This window comes from Hippoglossus hippoglossus, chromosome 5, assembly GCF_009819705.1.
Source record: "Hippoglossus hippoglossus isolate fHipHip1 chromosome 5, fHipHip1.pri, whole genome shotgun sequence".
NCBI lineage: Eukaryota > Metazoa > Chordata > Actinopteri > Pleuronectiformes > Pleuronectidae > Hippoglossus > Hippoglossus hippoglossus.
The window spans coordinates 16667153-16680148 of NC_047155.1; the positions used below are offsets into that span (position 1 = coordinate 16667153).

Below are 12996 nucleotides of genomic sequence, written 5' to 3' on the forward strand. Positions count from 1 at the left end.
AGACAGATGTGATACCTGTCAGGGAAGAACTTGTTAAATTGTGGTGCAGATCCGGATCAGGAGGTGGATTCAGGACGGGGTTTTTTACACCTTCTTAAAATGTTTCACCATTTTCATTTCTCTGAGAATAATTCATGGATCTTGAAAAAAATCTGACATATTTCAGGGACAGATATTTATGAGTGTATGTAATTTGGTGCAGATACAAATAAAGATACAGGTCTAGTGAATTTTAAATGTGGTTTTATGAGCGGGTTGCTGAGGTATACCTTCTACTGAGTGTCATTGTAGTTTAAATATTATTTTAAAACACTCAATATTTACAAACTTGTATCAATGTAAGAAATCACAAAAACTAAAACCAGACTCTCCATGAGACAAGAGGTCGACCCTTTTAAATGGAAGATGGAGTTTATTCTTGCTGAATTGGTATTTGTATTGCTTGTGTGAGTGTGTGTGTGTGTGTGTGTGTGTGTGTGTGTGTGTGTGTGTGTGTGTGTGTGTGTGTGTGTGTGTGTGTGTGTGTGTGTGTGTGTGTGCGTGTGTGTGTGTGTGTGTGTGTATTTTTACCTCCACATGTGGAACAGTTTATTTTAAACCAGGTACAGAGTGATCCTTTGCAGCAGCAGCGTTGTAATTGACTGAGTTCTGTATCAGTTACAGCAGCATACCTTTCTTTGTTTGTGTACCTGCACTATTCTTTCTGTGCGACACAAATACCACTCCTCCATAAAGTAGATAGAATTCATTATGTGTTCCTGTTGATCTGGTTTAAATTCATATTTCCAATCAATCCGTCTCTCACCCACCCCGGGTGTTTGATTCCCATGCCGGAGCAGGCCCAAAACAACAAGACATTCTTTGGCCGGGCTGTATGTACCACAGCTCCGCCACAGATAGTTAAGCTCCACCCTCTCATGGAATCACTGAAGGGGATGAGAGACATGGCGAAACAAGAGGGGAGAGCGAGCCGTCATGTCACTTATTGACAAGGTCACAGAGGCACAACGTGAGTCCTGAGAGAGGGAGAAGGTGCAAAAAAGGACGCGGCCATCAGAGGAAGAGTGAGTTGTGTGTGTCTGTTGTTGGAAAGGGTTAATTGTACCCATGTTGTGGCTGGCTGTTCTCTGGCAGACTGGCTAGAGTCAGGCTGGCAGAGGGAACAGAGAGGCCCTTTATAATACAGTTCTGCTGATTGAAATCATATGGCATTGCCTGAAATCATTGAACTACTTGGAAGAAAGACAAAAAGCAGGAGGGAAGTGTGGAGCCCCTCTGCTTCTCTGCAGTTTGTTTAACACTCTTTTTGTCCCTCGTCTTCATCGTTCTTTGTTTCTCGTCTGGACTTTGATTTTGAAGTATTTCAACTTTTGTTTTTTGAACGAATTGTCTTTCGTGGAGTTTTTAAACCATCGTGCTTCGACAGTAATAACCAGACTTTGTTTCCAGTCTCTAACCCCTGCTGTTTCTCATCCCTCCTTCTCTACAGAGTCTGGACCTGCTCGGTTCTCGGTCACTCGGCTCCTGGTCTCTTTCTGGCTTCTCCTCTCTCAGCATCATCCCTCTCACCTCTCCGAGGCCCTGACGGCAGAGACGCCAGCAGCTGAGAGGGGCTGAATGGCACCAGCTCCTTTCAGACTCACCATAGGGCCCTTGACTGAGACATAGGAAGAGCCAAACAGCGAGACGAGTCACCTAAAGCATCACCAGCACTTGGCACCATGGCAACCAATAGGGAGCATCAAGTGCGTCACATGACCGGCTTCCCCCGTGCTATGTACCCGTTCACCTTCAACTCCATGAGGAGCCACTCCCCCTTTGACCTGCTGGCCAGTAGCCACCTCTTTGGCCGGTTCGGGGCCGACCTGCCCACAGAGATGGCCGCTTTGTGTGAGTACCACAGTTCATTTGTTTTTCCCTCACACGACTTTCACAAACAGCCTCAGAGAAGTGTCATACTCCACTGAAATTGAGTATTTCTCCATGAGACGTGCGTTTATAATAAGATTATCCATCTGGCGCGTTACGTGAAAAAGGAGGGCGTTTCTTTCACAGCAACACATCTGACAGAATCTCATTATATCCAGAGCCACAATGAGCTTAATTCAGATTCCAGCGAAAATGTGGAAAAATGTTTTATATCATCATGAGGCTTGAAACTCATCCAAGGTTCAATTAGGAGGCAAAAAATCCTGATCCCACACCCCTGCACATGACAAGATAGTGTCCTCGTCCCCACCACTTTGTGTTTTATGTACAACAGCACAGAGACGTCAGAAAGTTTAGGAAAAGTCTTCGGGGGAAAAGAGGAAAAGAATAGGAGAGGAGACAAGAAGGGACGAGAGGGGACAAGAGGTGGGGGGAGACGAGAGGGGACGAGAGGAGAGGAGATTATATTCATGGATCAAATCATTACATGTAAAGATATAGAAACAGAAATGTAAAGCAGAATGAGGCCTTCGTCAGATGAGACAGTTTTTTCATTTCAACTTGCAAAAGCAGTGTGTATGTATAGAGACACACAGAGTTCCCATTTTGGGTCACAGGGGGCGCTACTCCCCTTCAATGGGAAGAGAGACACTATAGAGGGAGCTATGTGTTAATGTTTCTTTTTAAGGTTGATTTTAATATTAGAGGACACTTTCTCTTCTGCTCTAATGTACTATGTTTTATTGTTATTTTATTTGTGTGGATAAAATATGATACATACAATTTGTATCCTTTTTACTTTCTCTTTTATTTCTCTGTATTAATCTGCATTCAGTTACACTAGTGCTTCCCTGTAATGTGAGCCTTGTAGCAGTTTCGAGTTATGCAAACTACAGTTGGATTTAGTACATTCATATAAGAGAGACAAATATCAACAGTTAGCTGCAGTCACTGTACTGAATGTTCAACAAGCACAAACCTTAAAGCATTGTACACTGGTTTTTGTTGGTGCGTGGCTTGTTTGCTCTCCTCACTTCAAAGAAATTCTGGATCCATTCAGCATCAGCTCTGAGAGCAGAACGAGAACAAATGAAACTTTGTGGTGATTCATGTTTCCTCTTGTCCATCCATCCACGGGTCACTGAGGGAGAGGGCTGGAGCCAATCCCAGCGGACATTGGGTTAGAGGCGGGGGGGGGGGGGGGGTCACTCTGAATTTTTCCTCTCATAACACTTGATAATTTTCCCCTTTCAAATAATGTTTTTGTCATTAGTTGGCATTTAGACATAAGGGATTTTTTTTACTCCTGTACACTGAAACCTTTGCATTTTCAGAACAAATACTTAACCTTTAGTGTTATTAAGTGAACACTAGTATCCTCAGGTTAAGTTTTCTATATTCAACCGTGTGTGTGTTGAGGTCATGTCCCAAACTAACAAACTGCAGTATCTTGTACCCATATTAATCCCTATATTGGTCAATGTTTATAATCAGCCTCTGTACTCAGGGGTTTGTTTGCTCACTATAAGACTAAAATCAGTTGTAGAAATACCTGCTTAACTCTCTGCAAGTGTGCATGTGAGTGTGTGTGTGTGCACAGATAGTGTGTTCACTGAGCAGCAGTTATCTGATGATCTCCAGTTGTACGTGGAGTCACGGGACTGACGGGAGTAGGTTCAGCGAGCTAGTAGCACTCAGTATACGATTACATCTTTGACATGTTGCCTCTGGGGTTTTTGATTACGTATTTACATATGTACAGACAGAGAGAGAAAGATAGGATGGCAATAAAGTTGGTCAGTGCCTGTGACAAAACAAGGGCGAAAAGAGGCTTTTAAAGTTAATGTAAATCAGTCACATGGATCTATTTTTTCTTTTTTTATATATATTTATGTATTTCACCTTTTTTTAACCAGGAAGATCCTGTTACAATACAATATCTATTCTGCAGTCCTGGTCAGGAGGGGCAGCAATGACATAAATAACATAGACAACATGTTTCATTTCTTGAGCTTGTCATAATGAGACTCATCAATTAATCAAATATCTATCCAATAGATGTCTATAAGCAAACCCAGCTGACATCAGGCTGGAGAGGGCAGATTGACAGTCCATTACTGTCCTCCACTAATACTGGTTTTGCTTGTTTACACTGAACCCAACGGAAGTGGCAACATGGAATAAAGGTGCAGCTGGAAAACTGTTGTTACTTCATCTGATGCAGGCCAGTATTTACCTTGAGTTTTTCAAAGCACAGTTATCAGACCACTTTTAATGACGAGACTAGAGGTCATACCTCCACCAAGGCCTGACAGTCCCCTTATGAAACCACATTTACTGTAATTTCACAAGATCCAGATTTTGATTTGGATCTGCACTAAATTGCATCGACTGATACATATCATCACCCTAAACATCAAACACAGATAGGACCATAACCTCTTTGGCTGAGGTAATAATTAAGATTTAAAATGGTAATAGTAAACTGGTCACCAGTAATATAACCAGGGTTTACTATGAAACCACTGAACATTTAATCCCTAGTTTCTGGTCCACACTGCCAGTCACTCCCAGTATGATGGATGGGACAGTGCTGCTGCAGTGTTCTGACCACACACTTCTGCAGTAAGGTGAGAACAAACAGCGCAGCAGTGTCAAACACAAAAGTATTAGAGTACATTTAGTGATCTCTTTCACATCAGTTTGAAATACAAAGCAAGTGTCAGCTCACTGGAATATAACAGCAGGTATTTTCAGCTTCAGCTTGTTGCACTCTTCACATCATTATAGATTATAGATTTAAAAACAGATTTGAGGATTTGATGAAGTCCCTTTGTTAAACTGATGTCCCTTATGTAAACTGATAGTTAGTTGTGGCCAACAGCCAACAACGGAGTTCTCTGCTGATTATTTTCAATGAAGAAGAAACCATGCAATTAATGAGCCCATTATTTACCAACAAGCAAAGCTAAAATCTCTCATTAGTGCACAGTGAACAAAATTAGACAAAATTACAGTAGAAGTTTAAATGGCCTTTGCTAATTAATTCAAACCAGGTCCTAATCAGTGTGAGCGGAAGACTGGACTTTGTTCCCTAATGAGATGAAACTCAAAGCCTCCGTGGACTTGAAATTAGCGGATATCTACATCAAAAGCTCCCTGCTGCGTATTCAGTCATTCAGTAATTTCTCTCTTCTTTTCCTAATAGCAGTGGGAATTAGTGGGAACACACAACGAACTGTGTTTGGCAAATGCTCTGCTGCCCCGTGCGTCATGGAACTGGTCTAAATACACAATGAAATCTCTGGGTTTTCCCAGGAACAAGCAAATATTTCTAATTATTTAAAAAAGTGACCTTTTTTTTTCTTTCACGGACATCTAGAAGCGTTTTCTGTCTGTTTCTGTTAAGGAACACATCTCACTGTGGAGCATTCACCAAAAAGTGACTTTTTCCACAATGAACATTGTGTCCTTTCGTAATTTCTGAGCTTGTCACATCTTGTTCTTTGTAATGTTTTGAGCGTATGTGTGTGTGTGTGTGTGTGTGTGTGTGTGTGTGTGTGTGGTGTGATATTAGTAACTTGAACCTAAAGGCACAGACCGAGGCTTGTGTGTTTTTCTTTGTGTCTGTCATCACATGCACTCTGTTTAAGCACACACACACACACACACACACACACACACACACACACACACACACACACACACACACACACACACACACACACACACACACACACACACACACACTTCCACTGCCACTCTGTAGGCTGCACATTCCAACACCCATGAATATCACAACCCAGCAGTGTTTGTGTGCCTTGCCTCACATTGGTGACTATATTTGTGCGCCTGCTGATGACCGCAGTGAGACTTTGTGCAAATATCTGCGGCCGAGCCAGAGGAGCTGCTGGTTGAGACACAGACAGGCAGAGAAAGAGAGGCCATTGTTCAGCCCTCTGTGTGTTTGTGTCAGACATGAAGACAGGATGAATAGCTGAAGAACCTGATTGTGAATAGTTGTAATGTGACTCGCTCCTCTTACAAGCTGTGTGTGTATTTGTGTGTAAGTGTGTGTGAGAGAGAGAGGTACGGGGGGGGGGGGGGGGGGGGGGGACAAGACCGAGTGGGGAGTCCCGTGTTTTAAGTTTCAAAGGCAAGAAAACTGCAATTTGCCCGAATAAAAGAGTGGGAGGGAGCTTATGTTTTGTTAAAAGGAAAGGAAAATGAGACTTTCTTCTTCTCCTTCTTCTTCTCCTTCCTCACATTCCCTCTTGCATTTATGTGTCTCGTTCCTCAAAGCAGCAACAGGGGGCAGGGTGCTGCGAGGTGGGGAGGGTAATTGTCTCAAGGTGTGGAGAGAGCCCAGCAGGCCGATATTGTGCAGCTCTGCTCCCTGCAGTGTGTCATTGTAGTGTTGTGTGTGTGTGTGTGTGTGTGTGTGTGTGTGTGTGTGTGTGTGTGTGTGTGTGTGTGTGTGTGTGTGTGTGTGTGTGTGTGGTTGGTTGGTTAGGATGGTGAAAGACAGGTAAAAACTCCACTGACCCAGAGGAGGAGGAGGGGGCTTTATGTAAAATGTAAAAGATATTATCTTACAAATAATGATAATTTAAAAAAGTGATGAAGAAAAATGGATTCGGGGGATTCGGGGAAATCAAAACGAACAAACAAACAAAACGAGAAAAACAAAATATTATTCAGCATGAGGTACACAAAGCCACAGGCAGGACAAGTTGGGACATCCGTGTGTGTGTATGTGTGTGTGTGTGTGTGTGTGTGTGTGTGTGTGTGTGTGTGTGTGTGTGTGTGTGTGTGTGTGTGTGTGTGTGTGTGTAGGGGGGGTGTCAGAGCCCCAGTGGGGGTTTCTTCCAGAGTTCATCCCTCTTGTACGAGGGAAGGAAAAGGAGGAGGTGAGGCTGTCTCGTACACAAACTATCCAGACTCCAGGCTGGTGTGGTTCGCCTGCAGTGGACTCACACTACAACAATACATTCAAACAGGAGTGAAGGGATTAAATGAGACAGATTTACTTACTTCTCCTTTCTATTCATTAAAGAACAGATTAGGTACCAGCAGCAGGTCTGTTAAACATGCAAACATTTTAGATTTGTCTATATTCAGTCATGAAGCATTATTTCATAATAATAAAATAAATACATTTTGGGTTTATTGGTGTTTACGTTGCCCTTGGAAATCAGCAGCTCCATATAAAGGTAACATCGTTCTTCAGAAAACTTTATTATATTGTAATAATGTAGAATTACAGTGTTATCTCAGTTTTTTGTGATAGGTTTATTTTTTGTGGTTATTTTTCCATTGCTTAATTCTATACACATATGGTAATAATAAGTCATATAAATAATTCTTTATTTCAGGGGAAATTGCATGAGCTTATTGTTTGTGTGTGTGTGTTTGTGTGTGTGTGTGTGTGTGTGTGTGTGTGTGTGTGTGTGTGTGCGTGTGTGTGTGTGCGTGTGTGTGTGTTCAGAAACCAGACGAGAGCTCTTGTTTATAGTGAATTGTGGTGAAATCAAGTGACACTCTATCTAAACTGCTGCTCTCTCAACGCCTTTCTTTCTTTCTTTCTTTCTTTCCTTCCTTCCTTCCTTCTCTTGTTCTTTCCTTCGTCCTTTCCTTCTGTCTTTCTAGCCCCAACAGAATCTCTGAGGTGAGAGTATTTTCCCTTCCTGTCGAGGAACAAAAAGGAAGTTAATGCTGAAAAGAGAGAGAGAGAGAGAGAGAGAGAGAGAGAGAGAGAGAGAGAGAGAGAGAGAGAGAGAGAGAGAGGGGGGGTGGGGGGGTGACGGAGTAGGGGAGGCGAGGAGTGTTTGTTTTCATTTGCAGAATATGAAATATGGAGGGGGAGCGGGTAAACTTGAAGGAGAGAAAGAGGGAGGGAGAGAAAGTTTGTTGCATGGCCAGTGAGAAAGCAAGTACACACCCCCCTCAGGGGTGAATGTCCCTCCCTCTTCTCCTTCCTCAACCCCACCTCCTTTTTTTTCCTGTGCTGAGAGAGCATGCAGATAGTTGGCTGTGTGTGTGGTGGACTGCGAGAGGCCCAGAGAGCTGGTGAGAGGGGAACACAGATCAGTTACAGCAGCCAGGCCAGCAAGTGATCTGAGAACTGAGACGGAGGACGTGATTTGGATCTAAGACAGACGAGTCAGAAAGACAGGATTTCTGTCCATACAGGTGGACCATATAGAGGTGTTAGCGTGGATGAGACAGGACAGGCGGTCAGGGGCCAGGGGCACAGACAGACAGACAGACAGACAGACAGGGGACACCTGGACCAAGCAGGGCATTGAGTTACCCTGAGGAAGAGGAAGCTTTTTTCCCTGAGTTTTTACAGCCACTCTCTCTCAGCTCGGCTGCAGAACAAAAGCAGGGGAGTGCAGCTGTGTTGCTGTGATTTGAGAGGGGCATGTTTGACTGTATGGAGGCTCTGGGGCTGGCCCCACGGCCCCTCTTTGATGTGTCCGGACAGGGCTCCTGCATGCTGGGGAAGGCCACCCCTTACTTCTCCGGCCTGGACCCCTTCGCCTGGGCCGGGACCAGCAGCATCCAGTGTGAGTACTGTGTCCTGTCCATCAGCCGTGTGTGTGTGTGTGTGTGTGTGTGTGTGTGTGTGTGTGTGTGTGTGTGTGTGTGTGTGTGTGTGTGTGTGTGTGTGTGTGTGTGTGTGTGTGTGAGTGTGAGTGTGTGTGTGTGTGCGCGTGTGCGTGTGTGTGTTCCCAGCAGAGTCCCAGTTTTGTTATCATAGAGCTCTCTCCACAGGAAGAGTCAGATTCCTTTCGATTCCACGTCCCATTCTCACCCTGCAGCCTGTTTGTTTATGTGCTTTTGTGAGAGTGAGTGAGTGAGCTGGGGAGTGCATATTTATACACCCCGCTGTTTGTTTTCTTTATGAATGACTCCACATGATTGACAGCATTTTCAAACAATGCGGGACCTGACCCCGACGACGTGTCCCGAAAACAACAACCACCTATACATGTACGTCCAAACAGAAACAGGCTCTGACGGATCGAAGGCCCGGGAATCACAAGGTTGTGATTTGGCCAATAAACACACACACAGTCAGTTTGAAACTTCACAGGAGCTAAATGGGAAAAAAACATTATACTACACATATGTACTTTTACACAGATTTTATCCATTTGCAATTGGGGGGGGGGGGTGTTCCTCGAAGCTACAGCTCATTGTAGTGATAAAGAAGAAGGGGTGACAGTAGAAATGAGACATGATAAAGCATGAATCACTTGACATGTAAGCACCCCCTGTTTCCTGACTCCACAGGACATTCTTTTCACCACAGCTCCTCAAAGGACCCGAGCAGACAAGGCACAGATTGCAAAACGTCACACAGACAAACAGTGCAGAGAGAAATGAGGGAAATACTCACTGTCTGACAAAACAACACGCGGACCTTTTGTTATTGTCCATTTTCAGACTACACTAGGCTTTGTGACTCGGAAAATCAAACATTGACTCCATCTATCTGTAGAAGCGGACTCGCTGAAGTCTCATTTATACGCGTCAACTCGACAGAGCCAGCACATTTGTCAACTTTCTAAAAAAGATGACATCCACTCCGCTGAGCTCAAGCGGTCCCGCAGTGTGGGATGTCCCCGCTGAGCACCTTTAAGTCTATTTATCTTGGTAATTATTTAGATACCAGGGCACTGAGTACCGTCAGGTCCGCAGTGCTCCCTAATGATGATGCATGAGCAGTCAGGATGACAAACACCACAGCAGGGCCTGTTACAACTCGCTAAGGAGCTTTGCCAGATGCCAGGCTGAAAGACAAATGTCCACAGATGGTCATCAATCATGGTTTCTTTACATATAAAAATCGGTGTGGTTCAGTGGAAGGATGCAGGTCCAGTATCAGCCAGCAGACAGCTATAGATTTTTATTCCACGTGGTATCAAAGAAAAGGTGTTTGAATGAAGCGTCTCGGTTAAAGACATTTATCATAACTTTGTGACATTTTACAGAACAAATGGTTGATAAATGAACGGAGATAAACAATAGGCAGATTAATTGATAACATACATTTACTACATTGACACCAATATTCTGATATTAACCAGGTTAAGACAATAGTCTTGGAATGGAAACAGCATTTTCTGATTAACCTAATCTGAATAAGGTCATAGTCAGAATAAGCAATAATTGAATTAAGACATAAGGAGTATTTTGATCTTAATTACATTATATAGACATGTATACGTCTTAATCACATTATTATATCCTGTTGGAGTTTTCACAGTGTTTTGCAACATTAGCAGTCACGTGACATCATAATCAGACTTTGTAACTCAGGGAAACATCATAAACAAAACACTGTCTTATTCAGAATAAGGTCAATAGTCAGATTATTGCCGTCAGCTACATACCTGTTATGTTCTGGAGATTTGTTAGTCAACGAATGATAAGTTTTGCTGTTACATTGTTCTACATTTGCTGTTAGTATCTATTCATTTATTCTTTTCTCAAACTGGTTTAATTTAAAGGTCATCTAGCTGTACAGCACTTTGGTCAACGTCTGTTGTTTTTAAATGTGCTTTACAAATTCAATTCAATTCTATTTTATTTGTATAGTAACAAATCATTACATTCATCATCTCATGTTAAGGTTGAGACCTTCAAATTATAGAGAAAACCAATGAGCAAGCACTTTTTTCAAGTCAAATAAATTGTCAAAACAATGTACTTGACTTTCTAACTATTTTTTAAACCTTTAGACAATAGATATAGTAGTAACAGTGATAGGCTGCATCTGTAGAAATTCTGCTCAACTAAATTCTGCTCAACTATCTTTCTTTTATTTTCCCCTTGTGGAGAATAAACACCACTCCCTTTGACATTGACACTTTTGGCTCAGAGCTCATACACAAACTGAACCATTCAGAGTTAAAGTGAAATCATCGTCATATAAACTGCTGCATCACCAGCCACTGGAAAGTGAACTAAAATGATTAGTGTGATATTTCCTCACTGTTTAAACTCCTTCAGAGACAAACATCAAATTCCTGAGAGCATTTTGTCCTCTGTGACTTTCCGACACACTTTCTCTCCTCCGCTCAGTGTGTGTGTGTGTGTGTGTGTGTGTGTGTGTGTGTGTGTGTGTGTGTGTGTGTGTGTGTGTGTGTGTGTGTGTGTGTGTCTTTTAAAAGGAGGGGGTGGGTGTGTGTGTGTGTGTGTGGGGGGGGGGGTCATCTTTTCCTGTGTTTTTATGAGAGGCCGTTCAGCACCTCTCTGCCGTCCTTTGTCTCAACGTCAGGAGGCATTAAAGGCAGCGGGGACCACTCTCTCTCTCTCTCTCTCTCTGTCACACAGCCTCTTCTGCCCGTTTCTCCTCTATGTGACATTCGTTTTTTTTTTAAAGATCCCCTCTTCCTGCACTTCATCTCCTCTGCCATTAGTGTGTGTGTATCGGCGTGTGTTTGTGTGTGTTCCCTCCCAGCAATGATGTGTGTTTATTCTTTGCTCACACATGGCTCAGCTTACACGCCTTGTGTTGTGTAACCAAGAGCTTTTTAATGATTCAATTACAATTACAAAGGGTCAATTAAGAGATTAGGCTGTGTGTGTAGGGGCATGGGCAGTTAAAAGAGGCGAAGGCTTAGGGATGAATTTGGATTTGAGACTAAACCCCCAGTAAATCTTTGTATCTTGGTGTTAAAGGCCTTGAGGGGGAATAACTCTCCTCTTCATTCAGTGATAATCTGCTTTTTTTCTTCTCTTTAAATGGGCTCTTCAAAGCTGCTGTAACAATGGAGCAGCATCACATCAGAGAGGAGCTGATATGAACCAATGGAGAGATGCTGTTACTGAAAGTTTTGAGCCTGATTTATGGGCTCAAAGTTAAACTGCTCTGAGGATTGTTTGTATGTTGTTTCCTGGAATAGATGAGGCTCAGATAACGTTTTCTTGGCCGTCCCTGCACAAGTATCGCTGTTCTTTGAATAAATCTTTTTTCTATAAATCTGTGTCACTATGAAATACTGGCTGGCAGAGCATGTGGATGCCTGTGGGCTGTGTCTCCGTTGCTTTCTGAGCACCACACGCTGTGAAGTCCACACGGCCTCTGCAGACGCAGAAATTCAAGTTCAGTGTGACCTTCTTCACAAAAGCAGATTCTTGTAGCTGCAATAAAACTGCTTTGTCCGTCCCTGTGGACAATACACAGCAGCAGTTCAACAAAAAGCAGATTAAGGCAAATGTTAAAGCGAAAATAAGAGAGAAAGTGATGCTGTCATTAATATTTGTGCTAGATAATTAATGCTCCTTTGATGACAGTGTTTCTCAGGTAACCTATAAACGTATTAAGAGTGATTTCTCACTGACTCTAACTCAGTTGTGGTTAACTTTGAAGAAAGGGAAAGAGGGTTGTTACAGCAATACCCCTGATTATTGTATCTTCGATTATCTCACTCTAAATAATTCAATAGATCTAGACTGCTTATATTTATATACTGCATATGTGTCCAATGTCCAATTTCTTTTTAAAGCAAAGCTGATTTTCTGTACACATTCAATTCATTTTAAACAGCAGCAAGTCATAACATACATTATCTAAATGCTTGTTACAGAGTCAGGTCAAGACTTGACAACAGTAAAGAGAGAAACGCAACTGGTCCATGAGAAAGCACTGAGCGACAATAGGGAAAGAGGAAAATCTCCATTTTAACTGGAAGAAAGCAGACAGACAGAACTGGACTGGTCGACCATCTGCCTCGACCGGTTGGGTTACAATCCAACCTGCCGGTGAAAGAATTTGCACCAAGATGTTATGTTTTAAAAAGTAAAACAAAAACCCGAACACCAGCTAAATACCTAATACCTTTTTTTTCTCCATCAGTAAGAATCGCGTCAGACTATTCTGCTGTCGTGAATCATGTAATCAAATTATTACTCTAATCAGGTTTCTGCAAATAACCTGATTATTACTCTAATTTGTTTTTTTATTTGGATTGACTGATCCATATTGCAAATGATAAGAAAAATGCATGTTTTATGGGGTTAATGCTCTTATGAAAGCTGGAGGACCGGAGTTAG

At 42.6% G+C, this 12996-nt stretch overlaps 1 protein-coding gene across 2 annotated transcripts in view; it reads left to right on the top strand.

Moving 5' to 3' along the window:
• LOC117761713 (retinoic acid receptor gamma-A-like) overlaps positions 1-12996 on the top strand; it is a 35975-nt gene that overhangs the window by 11520 nt on the left and 11459 nt on the right. The window contains exon 2 of one of the 2 annotated variants that reach the window (XM_034585880.1): positions 1490-1890. In XM_034585880.1, coding sequence (XP_034441771.1) covers positions 1722-1890 — 169 coding nt within the window. In that variant the 5' untranslated portion in view covers positions 1490-1721. Of the gene's footprint in view, positions 1-1489; positions 1891-7736; positions 8499-12996 lie in introns of those variants that run through there. The other variant, XM_034585881.1, reaches the window with a different exon arrangement.